Source organism: Mastacembelus armatus, chromosome 17 (genome assembly GCF_900324485.2).
Source record: "Mastacembelus armatus chromosome 17, fMasArm1.2, whole genome shotgun sequence".
NCBI lineage: Eukaryota > Metazoa > Chordata > Actinopteri > Synbranchiformes > Mastacembelidae > Mastacembelus > Mastacembelus armatus.
This window is the reverse complement of record NC_046649.1, coordinates 17,142,174-17,169,858: the sequence shown is the minus strand read 5'-3', so window position 1 is coordinate 17,169,858 and position 27,685 is coordinate 17,142,174. Positions and strand designations below refer to the sequence as shown.

Sequence of the window (27,685 nt, the reverse complement as noted above, 5' to 3'; positions counted from 1 at the left end):
CCACCATTAGCAGGTTTGTGTGCTATCTTCTACAAACTGGACACTCTGGGCAGTTTTACACACGAAGTACGTATTTATTTAACTGTGTATTTGATATCGGCGTGTGTCGCTTTATTCACAAGCAAACCGCAACTAGTTTGCGACGCAAATTATCGATAAACACGACCAGGAAATGCGGCGCTGAGAGCAGGTGCGTTTCATGCGTCGCTTCCAGGCTTTGACACATCGACGTTAATGTGGTTGCTCGTTTCATTTTAAAGCTGTTTGAAACCTTCAAGTCAACTTTTCTGCTGCTTGATGCTGCTCCTTTTAAATAAACCCTGTGCTAACGAAATCTGATAAGCGCAGTGTGGTTACGTCTTCACCTGTCGCTGTGAACGTCGCACCACCTTTACCAACATTCATTTAATTCACTTTATTAATCACTGTGGGGTCAAATGACCAAATCCATGGACTGTTTTTGTGGAGTATTTAAAGTTGTCTCATTAGGTTTACACACTCATGTATTGTTTTTATTAAATGGACACAAATAAATCTGGAGTAATACTATTTGTAAATTTCAGCTCTGTAGTTTAGGTTTGTTGTGCAGTTACATGCTCTAAATAATTTTTGGGCTTTTTTTTTTTTTTTTTGATAATTCGGGCATATAAGGAACAATGTTTGTGTCATGAGAGTATTTCTGCAGTCTGGAAAATAATGGGAATTTCTCTATTTTTATTCCTACATGCAGAGGGTCCTGACTACATTGTCCTCTTCCTCACAATGGCCTCCTCCTCATCAGTTGGCGATAATCAGCTGCAGAGGATAATCAGAGATCTGCAAGGTAATGGAGCTGCCAACACACACACACACACATACATACATATACACACATACACACAAAATAACCACATACTGTATGTGTCTGACTGTATTGTTCTGTGTGTACCATAATTATTATTACACCTAATAATGTGATACTAAAGGACGAGATGCAGAATGATTCTGTTCTGCTTAAACAATAATTCAAACTTTTCAATTATACATAAACAGCTCAGTAGTACATAAACGTGATATGTAATGACGTGTTTTCTTGCTTACTGATTGTGTAAGATTGCAGTTTTTTGCCTTGTATGTTTGGTTAGAATAGTTATTGACAAGTATCATCTGTGTTTGTCCTAGTAATGCTTTTTCTGTCCTGTTTAGATGCTGTGTTAGAGCTGAGTACGGAGCACAAAGAGTGTGGTGAACCCATTACTGATGACAGTGCCAGCCTGCACAAGTTCTTCTATAAACTCGAATATCTGCTCCAGGTGTGGTACCTGTCTGACCAGACAGATCTGTCAGTTACCTTGAGAGATAATACCTAATTTTTCAATTCATCTATAAATGATCAGAATACAGCAGTAATGTATTTTAAAATCAGTTCACAGCTTAAACATATTTATTTTACTGTTATGCAAGAAGGCTCATATTTGAGACTGGAACCAGCACTTGCTCTCTGGTCCATTGGTTTCATATTTAGTGATTGGGATTAAAGTAGCTGTGAGTTCTTTAGGAAGTGTATGCGTTTTAAAAATTGACAACACATTAGTGTCAGATGTTTGTGTAATCCACATTGCTGCTGTCATTGAGGTGGTGTGTGTTTCTTAGTTTGACCAGAAAGAGAAGACAACCTTTCTCGGCCAGAGGAAAGACTACTGGGATTACTTCTGCGACTGCCTGATTAAGATCAAAGGAGCTAACGATGGCATCCGTTTTGTTAAATCCATCCCTGAGGTAATCCTCCTCCAACGCACACACAATCACCCTTGGTGCTTTTGACCTGCCATCCAATACAGCATATACAAATATACACAAACACATAGTGATTGTGCCAACCATGTAATTAATCCTCTGGTCAGTCAGGTACAGTAAGATCCAGTGCTGCTAATGCACTCTCTGCCTTACACCTGTTTCTACTCAACCTTCTGTCCTGGGAGTTCACAGTGGTGAGCTTCATACCAAATTAACTGTAGTTGGATTAAACCTAGTTTTTACTGTATTTAGTTTGTAGCTTCTGTGTTTTCTGTTTCAATGTTTTTGTGCTTAAAACGTTGAATATGAAACAGGTCAGGATCTTCTCTCTCACAGGGCAGTAGCTATTTTCATTATCGCGGAATCTGCTGATTATTTACTTGTTTATTTAGTTAGATCTAACAAAAATGCCCATCATAATCTCCTTAAGGTGACATCTTCAATTTACTTGTGTCTAATCCAAGGTGCCAAATTTAAAGGTATTTAGTTTATTATCATCTATGTTAAAGAAAAGCTGGATATGTTTACTTATGAGAAGCTGGAACCAATGTGAAAGATGAATCATATTTAATCTGTTGTCAGAATTATTTCCAGTTCATTTTTAATTAATCATCTAACCCCTTTTTCTTCTACTAATGATATGTGTATCTACGCACTAAGCTTATCAAAACAGTAATGTGAGTTGTCAAGGCTGTAATGAGTTTCCTTTAGTGTCTGACAGCCAGTTGTACATCTCCTCTGTTTGACATTATCACTTACAAAAAGTATATTATCAACATATGTTTTATGCTAAAATTACTAAAATTGAGAATGCATATCGAGTGGTGGGGGGGTAGATAAATCGACAACAGTCTGTTATGGTGGTCCACTGTGGGACATTTCTGTTCTTCTGCTGATTATCTCACTTAATGGATGTGCCCATTATAAGTTCTCCAAGATGAGGTTGATGCCTTCAAATTATCTGTTTGTCAGAATAGTTCAAAACCAATTGATATTGAATTTCTTACCATATTTGACCACAAAATGCACAAAACCTTCATATTTGAGAAGCTGTAATCAACATATCATGTATGTATGTATCATGTACATAACATGTTTGGGCATTTAGCTCAAACATAACCCTTGCCTAGACCCCATGTTGCATTTTCTGCTTATTAGAGTGTTTTTCCACCGACAAAACGTATCTTTGGTCTGTAGTTTCTTTAGGGATTTACATGGGTCAGCATTTCTTTCATTTAAAGTCCCATAGTTCTTTCAGTAACAATGAACTGCTAATTACTTGTTGAAAAACTTTTTGTTTTCTTACGTAAAATATTACTTTTACTCTTCTTTTACTGTTCTTGTTTCTTGTTGGTCAGTCAGAGACATGAGGGAGTCTCCAGCTGGTGTCCTTATGGTAGATCTGTGAGTCTGTGGTCTTACGTAAATCCCTCCATCTGCCAATGCGTTCGACAGTCTGGGCTAGATAGTTTCTACGCAGTGATGATCTTTAAATGTACACATAAAGAAATGTAGTGTGCTGAGACACATAAGACATGTAAGTTCTACATTGGGGTGTTTTTAAAACTAGATCTAAAGTTTCTTGAGTAATTGATAGACAAATAAACATTTTTGATTTTCTTTAAAAGCTGTTCAAATCATTCTCTGTTTCCAGCTTCTCCTGCATTTAATCTATCAGTGTATTTATTAATTGAGTAACTGATAAAACAATGTCCAGATTAATTGATAATTGACTCCTTATTTAACATGACATGATTTATTAATGGCCTGTTACTGAAACTACATTCACAGTTGGAACCACTTTAATAGTCTGACCAGTATGACACTGTCGTCTATAAAAAGACATTTAGTAATTGTTGAAATCAGTCCACATGGCAGTGAGGTAATGTCTGTGTGTATTCCTGTTTTCTTTTTTTGTTGTGTGTCCTCAGTTGAAGACATCACTGGGGAAAGGAAGGGCCTTCATCCGCTACTCGCTCGTTCACCAACGTCTTGCAGACACACTACAACAGTGTCTTTTAAACCAGAAGGTCACAAGGTCGGAGGACACAGACATGCTTGCACATTTGTCCATCTATTTTGTTGCATGTATCGATGACATCTTCTACTCTGATTCTTCTCTCTCCTCTTGCTCTGTGTGGATAAGTCACGTCCTTGGTAGGGACATGACAGAATAATAGTAAAATGCATATGATGCAGGTGCTTTCTGCATTTCATCTTGGGGGTGTGGGAGATTTCGTTGGTGGGGTGGGCTGCCCTGAATAGTCAATGGTACCGCATTTATAATAATTTATAATGAACATGTGGTGTTTTTATAACATAGAGATGTTTGTTTATGGTTTGATGTTTGTTTTTTTAGGAAGTATGACTAGTTCTTCCTGATTTATGTCTTATTTCCGTTTTTAAAGAAAAGAACCATGTAAGGCAACCACCTTAGACACTCTCACTTCCTCTGTCTTTCAGTAAACCAGATTGTTTTTGCTTTATTTGACTTTTATGTATCAGGATTCTCTTTTATTTGAGTTTGTGTTTTGCAGTTGGCCAGTATGAGATAGGAGATGAAGCTAAAAGGCATTAAGACACTGTAGGCATTAAGACATTTTAACAAAGTGGGGACATTTTCCTGGTCCTGGGGGGGGGGGGCTGCACTGAATAATCAATTAGTTTAGGATGAAGACTGGACAAGGTTGGGAAACAGCCTGCCTTGCTTTGACCAAGGGGAATATGAGTTCCCTAGTTTCACCTACAGCTCCTTAACCAGTGTTAATTTTGGACTTAGTCTAGTTCATTTGACTACACTGAACCATGCCCATGCCCGCCTCTTCAAGCAGGCTAAGGCATTCAGTTGGTCTGTGCCTGGGCATGGTTAGCGATCACATTGTGCATAGTATGCCCTGGAACAGAACACCAGCACTGTGTGTTATGTCATAACACTTCTCTTCAGTTGTTCCATGGTGATGTAAACAGCTCTGGCCTGGATTGTTTCAAGTGCAGCGTGAGTGCAGGCCAACGGGGGAATGGAGAGCAATCATGCTCAGGAACAGTACGAGGCAGCCATGCCTAGTGCGAATACACCCTTTTTCACCCTTAATAGACTATTATTTGGCAGTAACTTATATCCATACAAAACTCCTTCCTGATCTCGTCACTGAATATCTGCCTGTTAAACCAAAAATTCGTGGAACAGTACACTTTTATTAATTGTATTTTTTCATGCTCCTTTTTCCTAAAGAGGACAGTACAAACCTATAGTTCCTCGCTTAAACTGTAGAATTCAGTACAAAATATAGTCTACTACTAAGTGTACTTTATGTTATTGAGATTTTAGATTTTATTCTATTTTTGTTTTCTTTTGCAGTGACTGGTATTACGCTCGGAGTCCATTCCTCAAACCGCACCTCACTTCTGAAATAATCAACCGTCTTTATGAGCTCAACCAGATTCAATTTGATGTGGCGGCCAGAGGTTACGACCTTGATGCAGATTGGCCAGCCTTTGCAAGGTAACCAAGATTTAACTGCACGTTTTCCATTCAATTTTTTTTTTTTTTCCTTTAGCAGAAAAGGAGTAGGAATCTCATTCTGGGTGTTGTTTTGATGAAAAATGTGTGTGTGGGTGGAAGCATGTGGATGGTCCTCGCATCAGCAAAACCTTTCACTTCCATGTCATCAGTTTTTATTTCCTTTACAGGCAGAAACATTTTTAAAAGCACAGTTCATGTTTTTGTTGTATTTGTGATTATTATTTAAATCCTACAATATAATGCAGCAGAGCAACACGTACAATATGAACTGGCTTATCTGAAACTTTTTGAATCAGCACCTGTCACACACTATGAGACAAAAATACACATGCTCATGACATAATTCATGAATGCGGTGTTGCTTTTAAGGGCAATTTCACTGGAATGAAATTTCACCATGGACTGAATGTAGTATTTATGATGTGTACACTTTATGTACTCTTGTAGTTTATATTGAACCAGTACTATACTGAAAATCATTCTTGTAAGTTCTCACAATTTGTATGAAATGATGAATCTAAAACCCCCACAAACAAACACATACAACGTATGTGTTTCATTGCTTTCATTTCATTGGTTTCATTGGTTTTCGCATTAATAGTAGCTGAATGACTAAACGGTTTCCTAAACAGACTTACTACACACTTTTGTGTCACATTTGTGAACTTCTTGTATTTCTCTAGCTGCTATTTGAGAACTCCAGAAACAGGTTTATTTTGAAAACAAGTCCAAAAAACTAAAGAAGTTCCCTTCAATATCAGTGTTTTTTGTGTGCTACAGCTTTCTCTGGGTTGCATATTATTAGTTTGAAATTGCAGAATCCCTTTCTGGGAAATTTCTTTGAAAAATGTTAAGAAATTAGGGGACAGCCCAGACATCACTGTTGAGTCACTTCTGTCAATTTAAGTTATTTTGTTAAATATCTTGTTTGTTTCGCTCTAAGTACTTAGGTTTTAAATTGCATTAATATTTGGTATCTTATTGTGCTAAAGGCGAACATTAGGCACTGCCTCGCCAGCTTTCCAGTGGAAGCCTCCCAGTCGCTGCTCCAGTGTGAACAGTCTGGTTAGTAACTATTTGCAATTACAGGCAGATTGCACATACTATTATGTAGTTGAACACAAAAGTTTGGCCACTACTGTTGGTTTATGAAATGAAAAGAAGAAACCCCTGGAGGAAACAGAAAATTAAAATAAATATATGTATTAACATGAATTCATTTTGTAATGTTTGTTTACTTTTTCCTCAAAAATCAACAGAACATTAGTACGTAGTAGAACGTAGTTGCCCAGTCTTTTGCTTAAATCTGTGCATACTTTCACATATAAGATTTTAAAAATACAATTAAAAATTTAAAGCATGTTTCCTGAGCTCTCTTGTTTCATGTGCTGATCAGGCACAGGAATTTCTTCCAGTCCCAGACTTGAGCCACAGTCTCCTTGGTGAACCAGGGGATCCTTCTTGCAGTATTGCAGAGAATCTTCGAATTGAGCTGGACCAGTCTGAGCTTCGACAGCAGGAGCTTCTGGTGCAGGTTCAGGAGTTAGATAAAGAGGCTGCTGAGCTGAAAGATGTGGTTAAAAACCTTCAAGCCCAGTTAGCAACTCAGAAGTCTTGTGGCCACTCAGCCCAAAGTAACCATGAAGCGATTGATCAGGACAAAGAAAATCATCTTAACGTCTGTAGCGAAGCAATAAACTCTGAACTTCAAGACAAACTCACAGCTGCTGAGAACAAAAATATGGAGCTTCTTTCTAAGTTGGAAGAGGCTCTTAAGGAAAAGGGACAACAGACACCAGATTACTGTGACTCAGCCCTGAAAATACAGGAACTCCTGGATAAACTCAAGACAACAGAGGAGGAGATGTTGGTGGCGAACAGAGAGGCTGAAAACAGGACCAAACAATCAGACCATCTATCACAGGAACTAAAACTAAGGGAAGAAGAGTTGAGAAACAGTGAGGAGAAGCTAGCTCAAGTAAAAGCTGGAGCCCATAATGAAAGGGAGGAGGCAATCAAGCGGTTGGAGGAGCTCCAGGGGGCAGTCAACCGAATTCAGGGGGCACTGAGTTTAAAAGAGAAGGAGACAGGGAACCTGAGAGCCCAGCTTCAAGATCTACAAGCATCACTGGAGTCCAGAGAACGACAGGCAGAGGAATTGAGGAAAAGACTGCAGGACGAGAGGGCGGAGGAAGAACAGAGATGTATGAGTAGTAGTCAGAATGAGGAACTTGAGAACTTGGTCTTGGACTTAAGAAAAACTCTAAAAAACAGAGAGAAAGAGCTACGTGTTTGTTCAGAGAGAATAAAACATTTAGAAGAGCAGTCGGAAAAACTAAACGTTGAGAAAGAAAGTCTGTGCTGTAGACTTGCTGATAATGAATTTACTTCCTATAATCAAACTGAGAACCTCGAGGACTGCAAATCTCAATGCAGCAATCTGATGGAATTGAATGCTGAGCTACTTCAAACTGTTAAGAAGAGTGAGGAGAGCATTGCAGAGCTGAATGAGAGCAGGGCAGCCTTATTAGACCAGATAGCTTCTTTGAAGGCTTGTGAGAAGCACTTAAATGGCAGGTTAGAGGCTGTAAACATGAGCGTAGAAGAACGGGAGAAGAAGCTTTTAGATGAAAACTTGAATTTGGAGGAAATCTTCCAAAAGATGCTCGACCAGAAGGACGTATCAGATGCTCAAATAACGAACCTGGAGCATGAGAACAGAGAACTTCTTGTGGTCCAGTCATTGTTGAAGAAACAGTTAGCAACAACTCAAGAGGAACTGGACTCTCTCACTGCCAGAGCTGCAAAGTTGGACCAGAGCCTCGCAGTGTCCCAAAGAAGCCAAACACAGTTACTTGAAAAACTCCAGGAAACTGAGGCTAAACTCATGGACCAGACTATTAAATGTGGGCTCCTGCAGGCCCGAGCACAGGAGCTGGAGAACAGGACCGGAGAGATGCATGATGAAAAAGGAGCTGCAGAGAGTAATGAAAAAATGCAGAAGCTTCATGATGAGGATCACAGCTCATCAGTGGACACCAAAGAGGCCCCCTTCAAACTGGTGCTAGCTGAGGCTCAAATGGAGCTCAACTTCAGGGAGGTAACCAGGCTCCAGGAAGAGGTGGTGGAGCTCAGGGCTCAGCTTCTAGCAGGGAATGAAGAGAGGATGAAGATTCAGGCCTTGCAGGAGGTGACAGAGGCTTCCAGAGAGGACCTCTGTGTTTTAGCGGAACAACTCAAGGCCCAGGTAGAGGAACTAAACCGCCGGCATGTAGATGAGATTCTCCGTTTCCAGGACCGAGAAGATGCTCTTATCCATGAGAGAGAATGCGAGGCTCAGGCACGAGCAGGTCTTGCCGCAGAAGTGACAGCCTCTAGAGAGGAGCTCAATAAACTGAAGCTACAATATGATGCCCTGAGTTTGGAGAACAGTGAATCCAAGGAGGCACTCCATAGAGCAAACACAGAGACAGCTGAACTTGGTGTACATGTTTGTATGCTCACTGCTGAGAATGAAGAGGCTCGTCTGCGCTGGGAGGATTTGTCAAAAAAGCTGCAGGACCTGGAAGAGGAGACGGCTCAGGAGGCTGACAGGCTGAATAGCTGTATGGAGCAACTGCGACAGGAGAACAAGCAGCTCCTCAGTCAGCTCAATAACAAGAATGATCTGTTGGCAACCAAGCAGGAGCTGCAGAAGGAGCTGAGCAAGGCCCAGCAGGAGGCTGAAGCTGTGCAGGAGGTGAACCAGGAGGAGATCCAGACACTCTGTCACCAGCTCAACAGCCAAGCTATGAGCCATGGCAGCCAGCTCCAGGTCAGACATAAACAAGTCAGTGCAAGAACTGTAGTATGCTTAAATGTGTTTACATGCACTTAAATAACCATGTCTGTATTTTGCTGTAAGCTGATTTCTTAAAGTTCTTGTATAAAAAACTCTCCACAGTTATTTTTCCTGGATAATGTTGATTTCTTGGTCATGTTTATAGAAAATCAGTTGTACAGAACAAAAAGCGACAGACTAGAAGAGGAAAACCTTTAATGTCAAGAATAGGAGAGAATTCTAATAACTGACCTGCTGTACAGAGTGTGCATAGCTTTTCACCAACCATGGAGCTCAGCTTGATGTGTCTCTAATAACCTGCATAGCCTGATTTCTGTATGTAACCTAAATAGTGAGGGTCATGTAAACATGGTTATTCATGTTTAGCAGAACATCTACTGCAACGTCTGAATTTTTGCCATTTTTTTCTGAGTTATCAGTGTAATGATTTTTTTTAATTTATATTCTTATCCAGACAGTGAATGATGAGTTGCAGGAAGTGAAATCACACCTGATGACTGAACAGCAGAAAGTGGTCACCCTGGAGAACAAACTCAAGCAGCTAGAGGTGAGAAGATGCAACTTGGAAAGTTTGGACTCTGAGATCAAAATTGAGCTTTTCAGCCATTACACTTGTTTTCCAACAACATAATCACTAATCAGCATAACTTACCTTACTATATTCAATTCAATTCAATACAATCATCTCAAGGCACTTTACAAAAAACAAAAAGACCAACAAATCCCTTATGATCAAGCACTTGCAGGCTAAACAGTAATGGCCTGAAATCAACAAGTTAATGTCCTGGAGATCTCAGTCCATTCAGGAGCTTGTGGGTGTACAAGGAGCAACAGCTATTCAAACAAGGATTGAGTGCCCAGATGTGCAGTTCATGTAGACTCAAGGCTGCAGCTGCTGCCAAAGGAGCATCTACTGTACTAAATATAGAATTAGAGGGAGTGAATACAGGTATTTTGAACTTTATATTAAATATCTTTTTAGAAATATGTTTGTCTTTTACTATTGTAATCATTTAAACTCCCAAAGGAAGGCTTTATTATGTGGTTTAGTGATACAGTGATATGCAAGATATTTTGAGAATGTTAAAGTGTCTTCTGCTGCTGATGATACTGGAATAGGACATCACAGACAAAATATCTCTTTTTATATGTATTTGTATGTTTTATTGATAAATGAAAATCAAATTGCAGTTACACTGTGTATACTGGCAGTTGAGGTAATCATAGCATTATGGTCACGAGCATAATTCACAAAGAACCAGAAATAATGTCTTGCTTTGCTGTGCTGATTGCAGGCTGAGAATCACAGATATTGCCAACAGATTGAGGAGAAAAACATCCAGATGGCCGAGTCTGCAAATCTCATCCGGCAGAAAGATGAGGAGATAATCCATCTGAAAGGGAATTTATCAAGGTGAGATACTGTATTCATAATCACACATTCTGGACCAAACTAAAGCTCTGTGAAAAAATGTTTCTAATCTTATTTGTTTAGGTCAAGATGTTTATTTTATTTATTTATTTTTTTGTTGTTGTGGAGAAATTTGGTGTTCTTGGTCTTTTGAAAATTCTAAAGGTAAACATAACTACTGCGTACAGTCACCTGAACAGGCACATACGTTTTGTACATGTGTTAACTGTATTCAGGTCTGAGGAGAGTCTTGCAGTAGCACAGCGGTCCTGTCAAGAGTTAAGTGAAAATCTGCAGAAAGTCACACAGGACAAAAAGAACTTTGATCTTAAGATGGCTGCTGAACTCGATGATCTTTACCGCACGAAAATCAACTTGGAGGAAAGACTTGTGGAGCTCATCAGGTAGAAAAATGTTTCACATGACCACAGGTTTACTCTGTACCATTTGGTAATGGCTGTTATCTACCTAAACCTACATTATGAAAGATCCTTGTGATTTCCCACAGTCCAAGATGATGTCTTGTTTGCCTTGTCTGTCAGATCCTCACATTTAAGATGAAACCAGCAAAGTTTTGGCCTTTCTTTTTTAAAACTAACTGAAATGAATATCCAGTTATCAAAGTAGCTCTTGATTAATTTTCCGTTTGTCGCTTAATCAACTAATCATTGCAGGTCTCATGGCCTATAGTACATGGTAAAGTGGTTTTATAGCGTACACAAATATGCTTAATGTTGCTGTCTGCAGGGAGAAAGATGCACTTTGGCAGAAGACAGATGCCCTGGAATTTGAGCAGAAACTGCGGGACGAGGAGACAGAGAGAGACGTAAACTACTGTCTGGGCTGTCACAGTCAGTTTAGCTGGTGGCTTCGCAAGTACAACTGCAGGTCAGATGGTCCCATGTTTAATAAACACATATACTGTACATATCACTATGGCAACTGCTAAAACTTCTGCCTGTGCTTTTACTTTGTAATCTGTAATGACAGATTTTCATACTCTGTGACATGATATTTAAAGCATTTACTTTGTGTATTAAAAATACACAAAAATACCTGTGCCTTTTTGGTGCTAAAATGACCTTTAGCCATAAGTATGAGAAGAACTGTGTTAGTGAGGTTTCATTTCTCTATTTCACTTCTTGTTTAGCACAGTATCCATCAAAACTTCACCTTGAGGAGCTAAACACTTCATGTAGTGTGATAGTGTTGACAGTTGGTTTTAGTGTTTGGGATGTGAGGATTTATGCAATAAGCATGTTGATTAAGATGCTTAAGATATAAATTTCATTAGAAAAACCACCTCAATGCATCAGCAGATCATTTAAAAGGCTTTGTACTAAAACCTTTAGATTCTGTGGAAGGAGAACAAGAAGGAAACACTTGTGAGAAAAGGAGCTGTGCATTTTAGAGTTTTTCACTGTAGCTTCAGAATCATTTTCATTCTACAGTTGACTAAAACAACTGCAGGATAATTTGAGAAAAGCAGCTGTAACAATGAAGAATGAATGACCATCAGGGCAGCAATCTTTTCAGCACTATAATACTGACTAGGTTCCCATTGCCCTGAGGATTTATTTCCTTTTTTTTTTTTCTTTTTTTGCCTTTCAGAGTCAGGCCTTGTTAGAGTTAGTCTGCTTGATTTGCAGCATTTGCTAGTCAGAGCAGGAAAAATTGAATATTCCAAGGCTTGAAAACTGAAGAGGACTATGCTTTTTTTTTCAAACCAATAAACACTTACTTTTAAGTGTTTTACTTACATTCTAATCTTTCTTCTCTACACTATAATAATGTACATGTCAAAATAATGATCCATTTTACTGAGACTATGTATCTCATATTGTATTTACTGTTTTCCTAGACTGTGTGGGCGTCCCTTCTGCTACTATTGCTGCAGCAGCACAGTGAGCACTCTGCAGGGCGGCAGCAGAGAGCGCTGCTGCAGGGACTGCTACAACCTGCACAGTGCAGTGGTGGAGCGCCACCCACAGGAAGAAGTGAATAACAGCACACCCGGGACACCTTTTAGCCGTTTGCTGCAGGCTGGGAGAGCTGTGACCAGTGTGTTAGGTAACAGCAAATTCAGTCATAGACATGCACAGGAATAATCAAATAATAATTATTATTATTTACACAATTGCTTTAGAACATAATAGTCTGTTGATAATGACATATACAGAACCGCAGTAGTACATTGAAAATACAGCAATAATACTCATGAATGGATTGTCTGCTTTCTAGGAGCAGATGAAGGTGACAAACATGACGATGGTGTTTTTGACATCATCACAGAGGACGAAGTGAGTGGGGTCTACAACAGTAACTCCCTCTCTTTTGCCGCTGTCTGCTCTCCTGGACATGGGCAGCAGGGGGCAGCACAACTGTAAGCATCTACATATGTGCTATATTTTTATTGGCAGGAGATTAGAGAGTAGCACAAGGAACTGGTTGCAGAGGTTATAAACATGACAACACACACAACTCCTCTATAACATGCCACCTTCAAAACAAACTTTTTATTTTTGAGATAATTGGAAAATTGGTTTTTAAGAATGACTGAAAAATCCTTTTACTCCTTTTCGTTTGAGCTTTAACAGTTTTCTACATACATTTTCAAAAGACTTGCGCATATTTGCTGTTAGGCATTTCCTATACAGCTCTAATATGTTTTTATTTATTTATATATTTCACCTCACTTCATTTTAGTTTTTACGTTGGATGTAATTGGGTATTTTTGACTGATAATCAGAAACATGCTGACATATTAAAGATCTGTTGCTCTCTCTAGAAACAGCGGTGGCAGTGCAGAAGGCGTCACATCTGAGGATACCGAGGACGTGAGTGATGCAGTACAGGATGCAGAGATTTGCCTGCTGAAGTCTGGAGAACTCACGTGAGTTTCACTTGCAATGAAATTTACTGTGAAAGACAGTTCAGTCACAAGGTTAGGTTTTACGTTTTCAGTTTTTCAGGAGAAAAGCTTTAAGCTAAATCAACTAAAGGGAAGTGAAACATGTAAGTGTTAGCATAGTCCTTTCTGTAGTAACTGAGAGCAGGTTTGTTTAGTGAGTATGCATTTATAGTGCAAAGAGATGTATTTTTCTTTTTACACACCACAGTCTGTTTACAGGTATCGGGGAGTACTGCTGCATATATAACAAAAGCTGTAAAGCACGTTTTGTGGTTCCTGTGGGGGCTGTGTGAAGTCTGATAAATGGTCTAAAGAGATCACTTGAGTCAGTGTCCCCTGGATGTGAAACTACAGTTTTGAAAGTGTGGAGTTACAAAGAAGTGAGCTTACCAGACCTCTGCTTCTCATTTCTGCTTTCGTGCTATAGCTCAGCGCTGTAATGGTCACTACAAGTGTAATACACCTGAATGTTAGCTGTGGAGTAGCATTGTGAGTAATTTAGGTGCCAGTTTTTGATAAGAAACAATTCTCTTTTTAACTGTTCAACAGTGCAGTGGACTTAGTTTTCTTACAGTGTTCTGTCCATGGACATAAAGCTGCAATTAACAATTTTCAACCAAATGTGTTGTTTTGGCTAGTCCCAAATATTTGGTTCAGTGTAAGTCAAAGAGATAAAGCAGATTCTTGCTCTTTGTCTATACTTGAAAATTTTCTTTAATCGTTAAAATAATGTTTTCAGCTGTGATTGAACATATGATTACATATGCTTGCTTCTGAAACTGTTTAATGCCAATATATTTTGAGAAATGCATCTTTGTACATTATTAAATAATTCAATAGTTGTTTAACAGCAAAACATTTTATGATTTTTCAGTTTAACTGAATACTTTGGGGGTTTTGGCTATGGGTTGGATAGACCAAGCAATTGGAAAAAAAAAAATCTGTCTTATTTCTGTAATGGGTATTTTACATTGTTTATTGACTAAACAGTTAAAGAAAATATCACAGTAATCTGCAATGCAAATAATTGTCAGCCCTGCACTATTGTGAACCTTCCCGTGTCCTGGTTTTTCCCTGTTCTGCAGGCTCTCTGTCCCTTGGACGGTGGATGACATCTCAGGATTTGGGGAAAGCTCCCAAGAGCTCTTCATCAAGTCTAGTTGTTACAGCACCATCCCCATCACCATGAACCAGCCTGGTTCCACTGTCACCTGGACATTTACCTCTGAACCGAAGAGCATTGCCTTCAGTGTGGTCTACAGGAAGAGTACAGAGACACCACTGGAGCAGGCCAAGGTGAGAAGGGAGTTCAGGGTATGAAGGGAACATGCAAACACAAAACATCCTCTCAGGAACGACTTCTGATCGCTACCTCTAGTTTACGCCTTTAGATCCAGTTCTCAGGTTTCCAGAGCCATATATTGAGTTTTAGCTCAGTGTTCAACTAAGTGGCCAACGACTTTATTGTTCTGGTTCATGTTTTCCACTTTCACAGCCAGAGCAGTATCTGTTTGAATTGAAAAAGTTTACAAAATGCAGTATTTGCTTAAGGATTTATCTTCTGGCATTTTTTTATTTGAACTTGAGAAGGATCAGCCTCAGCCTGTCAACAGGATTACAGCCCATTTTGTGACCCATCAGAATCTATGACCTGCAGCTGTGCAGCATTGTCAGTTAAGATAACAATAAATGCATCACGCTTGCAGAAACATTAGTTTAATTAGTTCATATTTGTTGATCGTGCATTGTCCCCAATGAGGAGTAAACAACCTTTCCCCTTGGAGCAAAATGAATGAGTTAATGAATTACACAGACCAGTGGCAAAATATGTGGTAAAAGCCCTGCAACCCTTTCAGCACAGTAGACTGTGTGCTCTAGGTTTGATACTGAGTGAAGAGGATAACATTTCCCACCAATCTACGTGAAAAGATTTGATTTGATCAAAACTGGGCACAAATTTGATAAAATGGCTTCGATCTTGTAGAGTCATTCTGTCACCCTTTCAGATATGTACCTATCCAGAAATATTTCTGTCCATTGCTGTCTGCAGGTTTTGATCCCACTGACTCGCTGTAATGCCCACAAAGAGACGATCCAGGGGGAACTGAAAGTCAGAAACCCTGGAGAATACACACTCATCTTTGATAACTCCTTCTCCAGGTCAGTCACACTGCTCTAAAATTCAGAAACTCCTTTTCACTCTTTGACCCGAACCACTAGTCTTCTGAAGTAAACAATCCTCTCTCTTTCTTATTAACCAGGTTTATTTCAAAGAAAGTGCTCTATCACCTGAGTCTAGACAAGCCTGCAGTCCACGAGGGAACTGACCACTGAAAAGGAAGAACAAGCAGGTTTAAAACTGACTCTTGAAACTGTCATTCGGAGTGTTTAAGCTTATTCATGTGATTTTACGTCATCTGATGTTCAGCACCTTAATGAAAGGTTATGGCATTTTAAAAACATCTCTCTCAGCTTACTGCTTGCTTGTGAGGTGTTCTGATCTCGGGAAGGCTGTACAGGCTAAAAACTATGGCGTAAAACACTGTTACACTATTCAACTGACACTTTTATGAAAGTTTAATCTTGTGGTTTAAATGTAGCATTATGGATTTTGAATGTTACGTGATAAATGGAGATTTGTTGCATATGTGAATGTGTAGAACATGACAGGCTTGTTAACATTTACAGATGTAGATCTTGTTGGTGCCTTTTTAGACTTGCATCCTTGCAGAAGCAAAGCTGCTTCATAATTTCATCCCAAGCTGGGAGCTTTGCTCCCATTATTCACACCCTATGATGACTGCTGTTGTTAAAATGGGAATAACATGACAAATTTGGCACTAACAGCAGGTGATATGGTTAAAATCCGAGACATTTTTACACACAGAGAGTCTGTCAAACTGTTATTGAGGGGTTTCCAGTTTACATCCTTGGATTAAGTCCCAATACCTGCAAAGACTTGATGGAGTAAAATTAGTTTAGTTGTCTAAACTAAGCTCATTTCACACATCTATGATTGCTGCCTTTTCAGGGTGAGAAATGACAGCAAATGGGTTTGTTACATTGCAGTCATGATGAATCATAAATGGAAGAAACAGGATGTCTGCAAAAGCTGCAACACCAACACATCAGTTTTAATTGTCTTCAGTAAACAAGCTTTAATTCAGTGCACAGTTTCTGATGATTGCAGAAAGTGCTTGCTATGCACATGCCTCCCAAACTTAACCCTTGAATGGTTAAAGAGGGGGGCATACATAAAAACATATGTTTCAGTGCTTTAAATACGTAGTTTTTATTTTGCATTCAGTTTAACAAATATATGATCATTATTCAGAAGAAGCATAAAGCCTTTAGATGAAGAAATATTTGTTTTAGAAAAACAAACATGAATAATACTTTTCATTTAAGACTGATTTTCTAGATAGAAAAAGATGGTTGTTGGTTTTAGCGGAATTGTTTACTATTGCTGTGTAATAGTCTGTACAAGCTGTGCAGTGTGTCAGACAGAATAACAAGTCCAAAAATCAGTTTTATTACTTGAACTTTTCCTACAGCAAAAGGACTTATTTAAATAGCTTACTATTTAAATTAACATTTTTCAATTAATACTCTTTTAATGTCTTAGAACTGAACCTTTCATTTACTGACTTAAATGTACTAAAACACTGTTTTATTACTGAACAGAGAATTTCCAATTTTCCAAAATGTCTTCCACTATTTTGAAAGCATTTTGTATTGCATATTTTCCACTGACATGAGGAAGAAACATTTAAGATACTTTTATACATATCAAAGTAAGAAGAGTGACTTATTGCCAAATATGTCAGGGGAAAAATATTTATCTATGTTGTTGTTGCTAAATGGGAGTTTTTGCACCATGACTACTGTCTAATGCACTTTTGAAAGAGCCTTTTGTCAGTCTGCATCCCATGAGCCTGTGTGCCAGTTAATGAATTGGTTTCTTTTCCTCTATCTTGAGATTGTAGACATTTATTGCTGGATTTGCCATAGAACACACTAACTCTGAATTAACCATTAAATGTTTATTTATGAGGTTTCATCATTTACATACTAAAGATTTATTATAGAATGTATTTAGGATTATGGACAAATAAAAAAAAAAAAAAAAATATTTCAATTTGGTCTATATTGAAATATTTCAACCTTTGGATGATTTTCTGTGAAATTTCATACACACTTTTATGGTTGCCAGAACGAATCCTCCTGATTTTGGTGAACATAGGACCATCAGTAATTTGTTTTGTAAGTTTTTGTAGTTGTGAGCAGCTCCTCCATTTTGTTTGTTCATTCTGAGCCAGCAGTGTACAGTAACAGCACACTGAACGACCAGTTTTAGCATGCATGCTAACTCTTTTGAGTATACTTTCACATTTTCAGTGTGTAGGTACATGCATGCTCACTTGTATGTGTTTTTCTTAGCATTTGCAAGTGTACTTTGTGCGTGCACAAGGTATTGTTCTTGCAAGGTGTCTGTCTGAGAGATAGTGTTTATGTCGCAGAGGCCATTGTGTTTCTCAAGGTTAATGATCCCATTGTAAGTCATGTCACATCCACCTCTCCCTCCCTCCCTTCCTCCTCTTCATTCTCTCCATGACTGCCCTCTCTCCTGCCTTTCTCTCCTCCTGTCTACCGGCTTTACCAAGTCCCTGATTTTCACTGTGGGTGTGTACATGTATGAACTGTTGCATAGATAGTGTTTGCGTATAAGCTTGTGCTGTTTATGCTGAATGCCACCGCAGCACGCATTTCCACACACATATGTACACAAATGGGGTAATTCACATACATATGCAAGTATGCAATGTCATTTGATCTTTCACATGAGAATATATAGAGAAAATGCTAAATTCTTTTACATCTTTCCTAAACCTGAACATTAATATAATTTCCATTTGACATGACATTCTATATGTGGAGAAATGCTTTTACACTTCTGCACACAAATGCATAAACTTATATGATGAAAAAAATGCCTTCACCTTTGTCTCCTCCTCATCTTGTTATGTTTCTGACTGTTATACAATAGTCTGTGATTTGCACCACTTCCTTTCTCCATTGGAAAAAAAAGGGAAAACATTTTTATTATCTTGTCAGTCTCCAAATGTCCAAACAAAGGATATAAGACATTTTGCAATGTATTTCCAAAGGCAATCAAAGAGCGCAGTGTCAGCCATGTTGCATTTGTTACATAAAATATGTGATAAATTATTTGTCTGAAAAGGCTGTTGTATAAGGAGATATGCACTTCGCAGTTCAACCCCTGAAGCTGATAAAAAAAGAAAAGTCAGTACCAGTTGTAGGTCATATCATAAATTAAATTACATCACTGAAGAACATCAAGAAAACAATATCAAGAAGAAGAATTTGGTTCCCCTTTTTTGACCAAAAACTAAAACATACACAAACTCAACTACAGTAAAGTCATTCAGTGTCTTAATAATTTATAATTTTATATTTTTATTATTGATAACCAGCATAATCACTGCATCCTTTTTAGGGACAAATTAAGTGATTGAATATGTAGTATCACAAACACCAAAGGACCAGTTATTATAGACTGATTTTTAACATTTCTTTATGAAACAACTATTAAACTTTTTATTTTACATTTCTGAAAATAGTAATGACCTACCCATGTTCAAAACGTCTAGTAGACTCCAGCCTCTGCTGTGAAAGCCCCAGCAAAAATGTTGGTTGCATGTACAGACAAATGATCAGAAAGGAGAAAGCTGCATTAATGGGCACAAAGAATATATGATTTAAGTTAGGAGAAAGAATATGGACATAATATCTCCTCGCAACTAAAATTTCCCTGTCCCTTATTTTAGTACAGCAGACTTAAGATTCTCCAAATTACAGCAGAGCTCTCAGGCACCTCAGTGTCTAGAGTAGGTCTCCTAGTTTGAGAGCTCTTATCCTCTGTTTAAGCTTTTCCCTCAGACACCTTAACATAATCTGTACCTGCGTGACACTGCATTATCATAACTGAATAAAGATGGGTCAGAGAGTTGGCAGCCTCACTGTGTGCAGAGGGTACAGCAGCACTGATATGAACTTGTCCCTGCAGTGCATGCATGTCCTTGCCTGAGTGTGTGGGTATGGGTGTGATTTTTACCTGCACAGGGATGCTTGTGTGTGTGTGTGTGTGCGTGCGTGCGTGCGTGCGTGCGTGCGTGTGCGTGTGCCTCCAGCTGTCCATTCACAGTGTGCATGTGTGTTTGCATTTCCTCTCTCAACAATTTGTCTCTTCAGGCTTTGCAGCCACCTGCAGCAGTAATGCCACATCATGTCGGCCCCTCTCAGACAGTTTGCTCCTGTCAAACATAGTTTCACACTGACAGTTTCAGCTCCTGATGCACTGGGACCCTCCATCACAAGCTGCAGGCCTGTCAGAGATCTTTCTTCCTCTACTGGACCAACCTCACTGTAATTATATTGAATCTTTCTGCTCTTTCCATTTTCTCTTTCCAGAGTTTGTATCGGGTAATGTTTGCATGTAATAGTTCAGCACAAGTGTGTAACCCACTGAAAACTCAACGTGGAAAGATTGTACAGCAACAAACTCCGTTAGTGAATCTAAAGTAACAAGTACAACAATGCCCCACAAGTTCTGCATCTAAAGTCATATTTGTACCTATGTCAAAGTACAGTAGTATCATCACCAACACATACTTAAAGGATAACTTCAATAATTAATTTAATATGATAATTTCCTTGCTGACAGATGATGATGATGAAGATGATGGATACCACTGTAATATCTCTACACTAAATATCAAGATGGAATCAGCAGCCAGTTAGCTTAGCTTAGCATGAAGACTGGAAATCGGAAAAAACTGGCTCTGTCCAAAGAAAACTAAATCCACTTTCCATCACCTTTTAAATTGGCTAAATAAAATATATCTATTTGTTAAATTCCTTCTTTAAACATAAATTCCTTTAAAAATGGAAAATTCAGTTTTAAGTTAAATGTTGCACTCTGTGGCATCAGTCTTTTTGATGAACTTTAAATAAGCAATTTCCCCAAATACTAAAGTTTTATTCTTAATTTCTCTTCTATATCTCTTGAAAAATATTGGATACTTTTACCTCTTTGAGCCTTTGAATAGTTAATGAAACAATTGGATAAGAAGTGAAATGTCTCTGGTGGAACTGCTCCTACACATCTGAAACTGAGCACAACAGCACCTAGACAGTGTGTTTTTACAATAGACCACAAGCCATAATGCTTGGTGCCACTGATTAAATCATAAGTGATGCATTATTTAACTGGCTCATCATGTTTTTATGTAAAATCTTAATTTACAATTTAACTACAGTTGTCAGATAAATACAGTAGTGCAAAAAGACTGCAGATTTTTCAGAGCAGTTCTACATCTAAATCTATATTTCATCCCCACAGGTATCAGATGCAGCAGTGATGTTTTCATCCCCCTCTGGCTCTTGATGATCCACTGTGCTTGGAGTTTTGTTTCTCTTGCTACTCTCCTGCAGCATCTCAGCCAGCCTTGTTATGATGACTGTGTCAGAGTTACAGATATGGATCCATCAGGGTGATCATTAACTGAAGCTAATTCATGAAGAGAAGCAGGAGAGAGTGAATATTTCCTGTATGTATAAATATATGTCTTTATATACAGCATTCGTCTGATTAAGTGCCTGCCTTTTTCCAATCATGCATCTGTACGCCCACAAATCCCCCACCATTTTAAATCACATATTGATGGGAAAGAGCAAGAGGGGAGCGGAGGGGGCACAGTTGTTCATTACAGCCTTTCTTCTATCTGGAGGTAGATAGTGAAATGGTAGCTTGATGGCCACTGTTTCCATGGCAACTCTTTGAGAGCAACCTCTGCCCACAACATTTCAAAAGATCAGAGATGTTATTTTGAAAGTAACATAAGACAAGATGGTGCCTAAAGCTCGAGGGAAAAAAGAAAAACATGAATTCTCGTGTAAAAACAGACGCACATTTGCAAAGGAACAAACCAGGCATGTTTTTGTTTGTCTGAAGTGTAGTAGGCCTACACAAGCCACTGCTGCTGGGAATTTAATAAGAGCCGTGTCACTGCACAATAGGCAGTGGAGAAGCGTCACCATCTGCAGTGATGTTATTCTGAGTTTTTCTAAACTTAAGTCTGTAAATTGCTTTGTCAGAGTTGTCTCAAATTAAAAAGTCTGTCTAAACACTCCCTTTTCATCAGTCGCTCATTGCAGTACTTCTTGAGATTGCTTCATTGGCATGACATCAACAATACTGGAAGACTTCACACTTGGCGGCCTCAAGTGGCACTAAGTTGTTTTTTTTTTAATCTGGATGAAGAAGTCGCTGCTGCCTTTTTGTGATTCAGCTTTAAAGTTCCAATTTATCACCTGCTGCAGGCTGAGATCTTTTTTTCTTTTTTTTTTCAAGAGCCCACAGTGATATCTGTCGGCTTGGAGCTGTGTTATGATAAGGTATGTATATTTTAATAGAACATTGTATCATAAAACATCACAGGATCTCCTCATTAGAATTGCATCTTTCTGAATACTGGTAACTGATGTGCCACTACTAATTGTGGGCCCCTTGAAAGAATGTAATTATGGGCCCCCTCCATAGTGTTGTATAAATTTTGGCAGCCCCTGTTGGTCCTGCATACTTGGAATAGTCCTTTACCCCCAGTGCTTCCAAATAAAGAGATGGAGCCATTAGATACAAATAAATATACTGTCTGTCTGTTCTTACTTGTAGGGTCACAAAAGGTTGGCGCCTACCCGCAGCACGCACTGTATGGAAGTCAAGGCAGGTTGCTAGGCCATTACTCTTGTCGTCTGGTGAATGTGAAGCACAAACAGCACTTCCTGCACTTCAGGGATTGTACAAGAGTGATAAGAAGCGGCAAGAGAGTGAAGGTAATATGACAACACCACCCAAGAAGGATTTGTGTCTGATGATCACACAGTTTATATCCACAAGAATACCATGACACTTTTTACACAGTGGTCACCAATATTTTAAAACATCTATAACATGAAAATAGGATTCACCATTTGGGTCATAAATGCTGAGATGAAACACATGCTGAGCATTTTGTTAATACTATGACAAAGCATTTTAAAAGCCAATTTGAGATTTTTTTTTTAACTATATAAATTACAGGCATATTCCCAAAATATGACTGAAAAGTTTAACTAGGTTAGCATGTATAATCATATATAACCATATATAATGAAAATGTTTAACTTCATTTGTATCCATCATATACAGAACAACACACATGCTACAAAATATCACATAGAAGAAAACAAAGCACATGCATGTTTTAGTGTGCACATGGACAACTCTTAAGAAAATCATTTGCAACACACTGCATATACAGTGTTTGTGCTTTTTTGTGTATAGGACATAGAAATCTGTTGATCCTAAAATTCAGTAGCTGATCTGGAGCATTTGATCGTATCACATAATTTACCTGAGCAGATGGAGTTTGCCCAGGTGTCATGGATACCAGATGTTGATATTGAACATTTTTTTTCACAGCACTTTTAGGGCTTCTTGTCTATGTTGGCTTCAAAATAGAGGCTGGAAATTTATTCTTGAAATTAGAAATCAGTCATTCATTTGTAACTAGGGAAACTCTGCCTCTTCACATGCACATGCACGTTTTGCCACTAATGGGCTGCAAAATTTGCCACTCTGTCACTTTCTTTTTCTGATAGTTTTACTTTTTACCTCTACATTTACCAGACACGCCTCATTTGATGTGGATCATGGATGCATCATGCTTTGCATTTGATTACATTTATAGGAGGGATGTGTTTTACAACATATGTCGAGGCAACGCAGAACTAAGCACAGAAAACACAATAAGTCTCTCTGTCTGCGTCTGGGGCTGATTCTCTCCACTCTTGTTTCTGGCGATAAGCTTCACATTGGTCTATACAGCAATTCCACCATAGCACTGCAGACTCCTGCATTGACACACTTGCCAGCATGTGTTTCCATGGAGATGCAGTTTGTTCACACACCCCTGCAGCTTGTGTCATTGACTTCAATTAGTGCAGAAGGCCATCTTTAAGCACATACTTACAGAGAGCCACCCGCAAAGGATAGGAGAGAACTGGCAGAGGAGATCTTTGAGCGTGGGATACGTCAGAGGACTTCAGGGCCACAGGGAGTCTATATGGTGTAATGGCATTCATTAAATTCTGTGAAATTTTCAATGCAAAGTGAATGATATTTAAATATATTGGAAGGATACAGGCATTTCCCTTAGATCATAAATGACAACAAAAATACTGTATTGTAGTTTCTTGTTGCCACAGTTGATCTAAGTCTTCTTTCTGAACTTCAAGTGTTTCTTTGCTGCCATATGAAGAAATTAGCTCTTTGAAGACAAAACAACAAAAATTAGACTTAAAGGGGTTTTTTTGTAAAAATTAGCACATCAGGGTGATCATTAACTGAAACATTGGTGCACAGGTCAGTATTTAATATAATTTTTTTTTTTTACAACCAAATGGTAATTACTGAGCAATGCGAATTTTTATTTATGGCAGCTGGAATTGAGTCTAATAAATAACAGAGGGGCCACCCAAGCCAGTAATATCCTCTATAGACCTTCAATATTTGTATTAAGTTTTCAGGAAATCCATCCCTAGAAGTTATTTCACTCAAAACCGAAGGAGCCAACCTCATGGTGGTTGTACTGAAAGAGCTGCCAAAATCAAAAGTTGCTTCACCCTATGAGCGTCTGTAAAAAAAATTTCATGGCAAAAAGATTAGTTATGTAGCTTTTAAAAAAAAAATCCAGATCCACCACTGAGTCTGCCCCAGGCTTCATTTCCTGGAAATTGACTTCACTTCCCATGTAGACAGATAAAAACATTACTAGCAAAGTGGTGGGATGTGCCTTTAAAGTGATTCAACCTTGACTATCCCAACTCATTACTAGTACACTCCCAGGCTGCATCTGTAATTACCCCGAACAGGTGCATCACTCAACCGCATCGGCATGGAGTTAGAGATTTAATTTAGAGATGCTGCCCGGGATATTAACCCCACTAATTACAACAGCGAGCTCCACGTTCAACCATAGGGATGAAACGTTTTGGACCTCCGGGTGAGGAAAAGCACACAATTACCTTCGCTTTTATTCTGAAAGAGTGCAAGTGGGGAGGATGTGGTGTTTACACAGAGGAGGCTTCCAAATTGAGCTCCCGTGTGCAAATTGTATGATCACCAGAGATGAGGTTTTTTGTTTTGTTTTTTTCTTTTAAAGTTTTATGATAGAAGTAAAAAATTCAGTCACATGTAACAAAGATTAGTCAGCTAGAGATTTGTAAAACTACGTTTTTGCAACATAAAGTACTGATATTTGGATTTACCAATCTGTGCATGTGTAGGCCAATAGACAGCAACAGATGTGCAGCTGTCTTTCTCTCTGAGGATGAGCTCAGACATGTCCACCAGACAAAATCAGCTGTTTAAATAAAACATCTATTATTACAGCAGTGCTGAAAAATAGTGTTTTTATTTGACCACTTTACTGGTAAAACTTTTAGTAAGACAAAAATAGGCACTTATTTTATAAACATGGATGCATCATTAACATACTAACCATTAAATATAACCAGTTACTTCTAGTAAAATCCTGGTAAAAGCCTTTTCCTGTATCAAGACAAACTTTAAGCTTGTAGCATTTCCTTTGTTTCTTTTGTTCTTCAATGTAAAATTAATAATTTGTTAAGTTGACCAAATAATCTCAATGAGTAATTCATAAAACTGTCCATGTTTTTAAAGATTTTGAAAGCTCTGTTAGCAAAATAGTGAGTGGTTTGCATGAAGAGCAATGTGGCACATACTCTTTATTTGTTGGACTGAGAAAAAAAGCTGTATTTATTCATTTTAAAGTCCACTGTGAAAGCTGTCACTGCAGCCATGCTGACTGCTTTCTGATCTACAGACAATCAGCATTAAGCACCTAAGATGATAAAATTCAACAAAAAAGAGATTTAGCTTCACTTCCTATAAGACCTTTGAAGAGCTTATTGAAGTATTTTTCTCATCTTTTCAAACATATATTTCCTTTATTGCTCTTGCTTTTCTCTCATAGGCAGTTTCCCAGCACGGTGGCATTTTTCATTCCATGTGCATCTGCGTCAGTATTTTTTCTCATTGGAGAACAGAATAGGGTGATAGCTAGCCTGTGATCTTTTATTCATCCATTCGTCCTCTTCTCACTCCTCGCCTCCGCACTGTGGAGCTCAGCATCTGACAGCCCTCACCGAAAACCACCAGCTGGAGTGACAACAAGTGGAGAGGAGAGAGGAGGAGGTAGGAAAGAAAAAGAAAAGGAAGTGTGTGTGTGTGTGTGCGTGTGTGTGTGTGTGTGTGTGTGTGTGTGTGTGCGTGTGTGCGTGTGTGTGTGTGTGTGTGTGTCGGACAGAAGGGCAGCCAGGGGCACAATGTGCTGACAGCAGCCCTGCCCTTGGTGCAGAGCAGATGGTTAGGACAGCGCTGGCTGTGGCTCCAGATCAAAACCTCACCACTCAAAAGTCACCAGCTTCGAATGAAATGAACTTTCAGGTTTCACTTAACTTTATTTCCTTTTTTAATTTAAAATGTACAAGGCTTAATATATTTAATATACAAAACTATTGTAAAGGTGTATTTGCACCAACATTCACTTCCCATTCTCATAAAACAAATGTTATAAAATTAGATTGTCTTTAGCTAAATCTTGATTAAAGTTATGTTACTCCAAATGTCACTACATGCCTTTTGACTTTGTTTGGCAGAATTGTCTGTTAACGCACATGTTAACACCAAGTCGGTGCACAAACAACAAAAAAACTTTCTGTTTGCCACTTTTTAAAGGTGGAATGTGCAAAATGAGAAATACTTAGTGGCGTCTAGTGGTGAGATTGCAGAATGCAACCTTCCAAGCACCCATTTCACTCCACCCTCCTGTTTCAGGTGCATGGGAGGATATAGTGGCTATCACCTTTAAAATAAATGAGCTTTCCTTGTCTAGAGCCAGTGTTGGCTACTGTAGAAACATGGCGGCATGCCATGGCTGCCTCTGTGAAACGATACCCGCTCCCTATGTAGTTTTAAAAGGCCCATTCTAAGTTTAGGAAAATGCAACAACCAGTTTTTTTCTGGTGATTTTGCACTAATGACAACATATTTGTGTTTACAATATTTCTATCCACTTCCTGTCATCATTCTAAATGTTACACATTGGACATTTAAGTCCAGACGTATGATGTGGAACAAATGTACAGGATATCAATCCAAGGCTGACAGAAGCAGTTGTTATTCTCAGTCCTGTTATTTACCAAGAACATGATGTCCATGTCAATGTCCCGTTAAGACGACAGTACCTGCCAGCCACAATTGTTTCATTCCCTTCAGCCACTCATTCTGCCATTTCTGTTTGTGTCCAAAGGTTTTCATGTTTCTGACCTCATATTCATCTCTCCTCTTCTTTTTTTCCAGCACCTCCTTCCCTCAATGTCAAAGACCAATCTGTACCAGTCTGACAGGTGAGAGTTTTGTCAGTTTCTTTAGGTAGTCTGTGTCAGTGAAGACCAGTGACCTCAAATGTTTCTGGTGTTTTTGTGTCCTTCAAAGTGCACACTCACTCAGAGCTCCAAGTTGCCATAGCAATCTGAAGATATGGAGTTATGATTGAATGGCTGAGGTTTGATTGCCACAGTATGCTGTGGCATACTTTCACCTCATAGACCTGATGCAGTTATTATTTCTTCTGGGTACTGAGCCAGTCAAAATTTACAGCAAAGTCTGGCATCCTTCAGGATGAGCTTTAACTGTTTCTGTGAATGTTGTTGGACATATCAGTCTGCACTTTAAAAAGTGGTGGTGTTTTGTGTGAAATAATATATGATTTGTAATTTGTCCCCATGGGTTTATACTCTAACACAACATTTTCCAACATGTAATTTGAGCATTCCTGTATTTTCTTGTATTAAATATCCTTTCAAAACCAAATATGACAGTACAAGTCTTGCTTTATGGCAAATTGAAGAAAACTTATGTCGCAAGATATGATTTTGTGTATTTCACTTTTTCCAGTCACAACCACATTCACTTAGTTTTGCAAAGAGATATTCTGATCTAAGCTGATTAGATCACATTTTCCCAAGTACTCTGTCTGTTACTGAAATAGAGGCATCACAGTGTGAGCACCACAT

At 38.6% G+C, this 27,685-nt stretch overlaps 2 protein-coding genes across 8 annotated transcripts in view; both read left to right on the top strand.

Annotated features, from left to right (window-relative positions):
• The first annotated feature begins 2 nt into the window (after positions 1 to 2).
• LOC113133828 (FYVE and coiled-coil domain-containing protein 1-like) lies at positions 3 to 19,137 on the top strand. 5 transcript variants are annotated; one of them, XM_026312771.1, is made up of 18 exons: positions 3 to 66; positions 731 to 823; positions 1,186 to 1,292; positions 1,633 to 1,758; positions 3,708 to 3,814; positions 5,135 to 5,278; positions 6,292 to 6,364; positions 6,696 to 9,113; positions 9,595 to 9,687; positions 10,436 to 10,554; positions 10,788 to 10,955; positions 11,299 to 11,439; positions 12,413 to 12,621; positions 12,793 to 12,934; positions 13,340 to 13,444; positions 14,548 to 14,758; positions 15,513 to 15,622; positions 15,724 to 19,136. In XM_026312771.1, the coding sequence occupies exons 2-18, from the start codon at positions 763 to 765 to the stop codon at positions 15,794 to 15,796; spliced, it is 4,407 nt and encodes a 1,468-aa protein (XP_026168556.1). In that variant the 5' UTR covers positions 3 to 66; positions 731 to 762; the 3' UTR covers positions 15,797 to 19,136. The 5 variants fall into 5 exon arrangements, 4 of the variants coding, with proteins under 4 accessions (XP_026168556.1, XP_026168553.1, XP_026168554.1 ...); XM_026312768.1 differs by having other exon boundaries at positions 6,696 to 9,128; XM_026312769.2 differs by having other exon boundaries at positions 15 to 66; positions 727 to 823; positions 6,696 to 9,128; positions 15,724 to 19,137.
• Positions 19,138 to 19,755: 618 nt separating this feature from the next.
• Positions 19,756 to 27,685, top strand: part of LOC113133829 (pituitary adenylate cyclase-activating polypeptide type I receptor-like) — a 39,065-nt gene continuing 31,135 nt past the window's right edge. For 2 of the 3 annotated variants that reach the window (XM_026312776.1, XM_026312774.1), the window contains exons 1-4: positions 19,756 to 19,909; positions 20,886 to 21,940; positions 22,218 to 22,378; positions 26,970 to 27,016. The gene's annotated coding sequence lies outside the window, so the exon portion shown is untranslated. Of the gene's footprint in view, positions 19,910 to 20,885; positions 21,941 to 22,217; positions 22,379 to 25,590; positions 25,803 to 26,969; positions 27,017 to 27,685 lie in introns of those variants that run through there. The other variant, XM_026312775.1, reaches the window with a different exon arrangement.

Coding starts and splice junctions, on each gene's coding strand:
- LOC113133828 (XM_026312769.2), top strand. CDS start 763: ATGGCCTCCTCCTCATCAGTTGGCGATAATCAGCTGCAGAGGATAATC. Junction 14,759..15,512: donor CACCACTGGAGCAGGCCAAG/GTGAGAAGGGAG, acceptor TGCTGTCTGCAG/GTTTTGATCCCACTGACTCG. Junction 15,623..15,723: donor TTTGATAACTCCTTCTCCAG/GTCAGTCACACT, acceptor CTTATTAACCAG/GTTTATTTCAAAGAAAGTGC.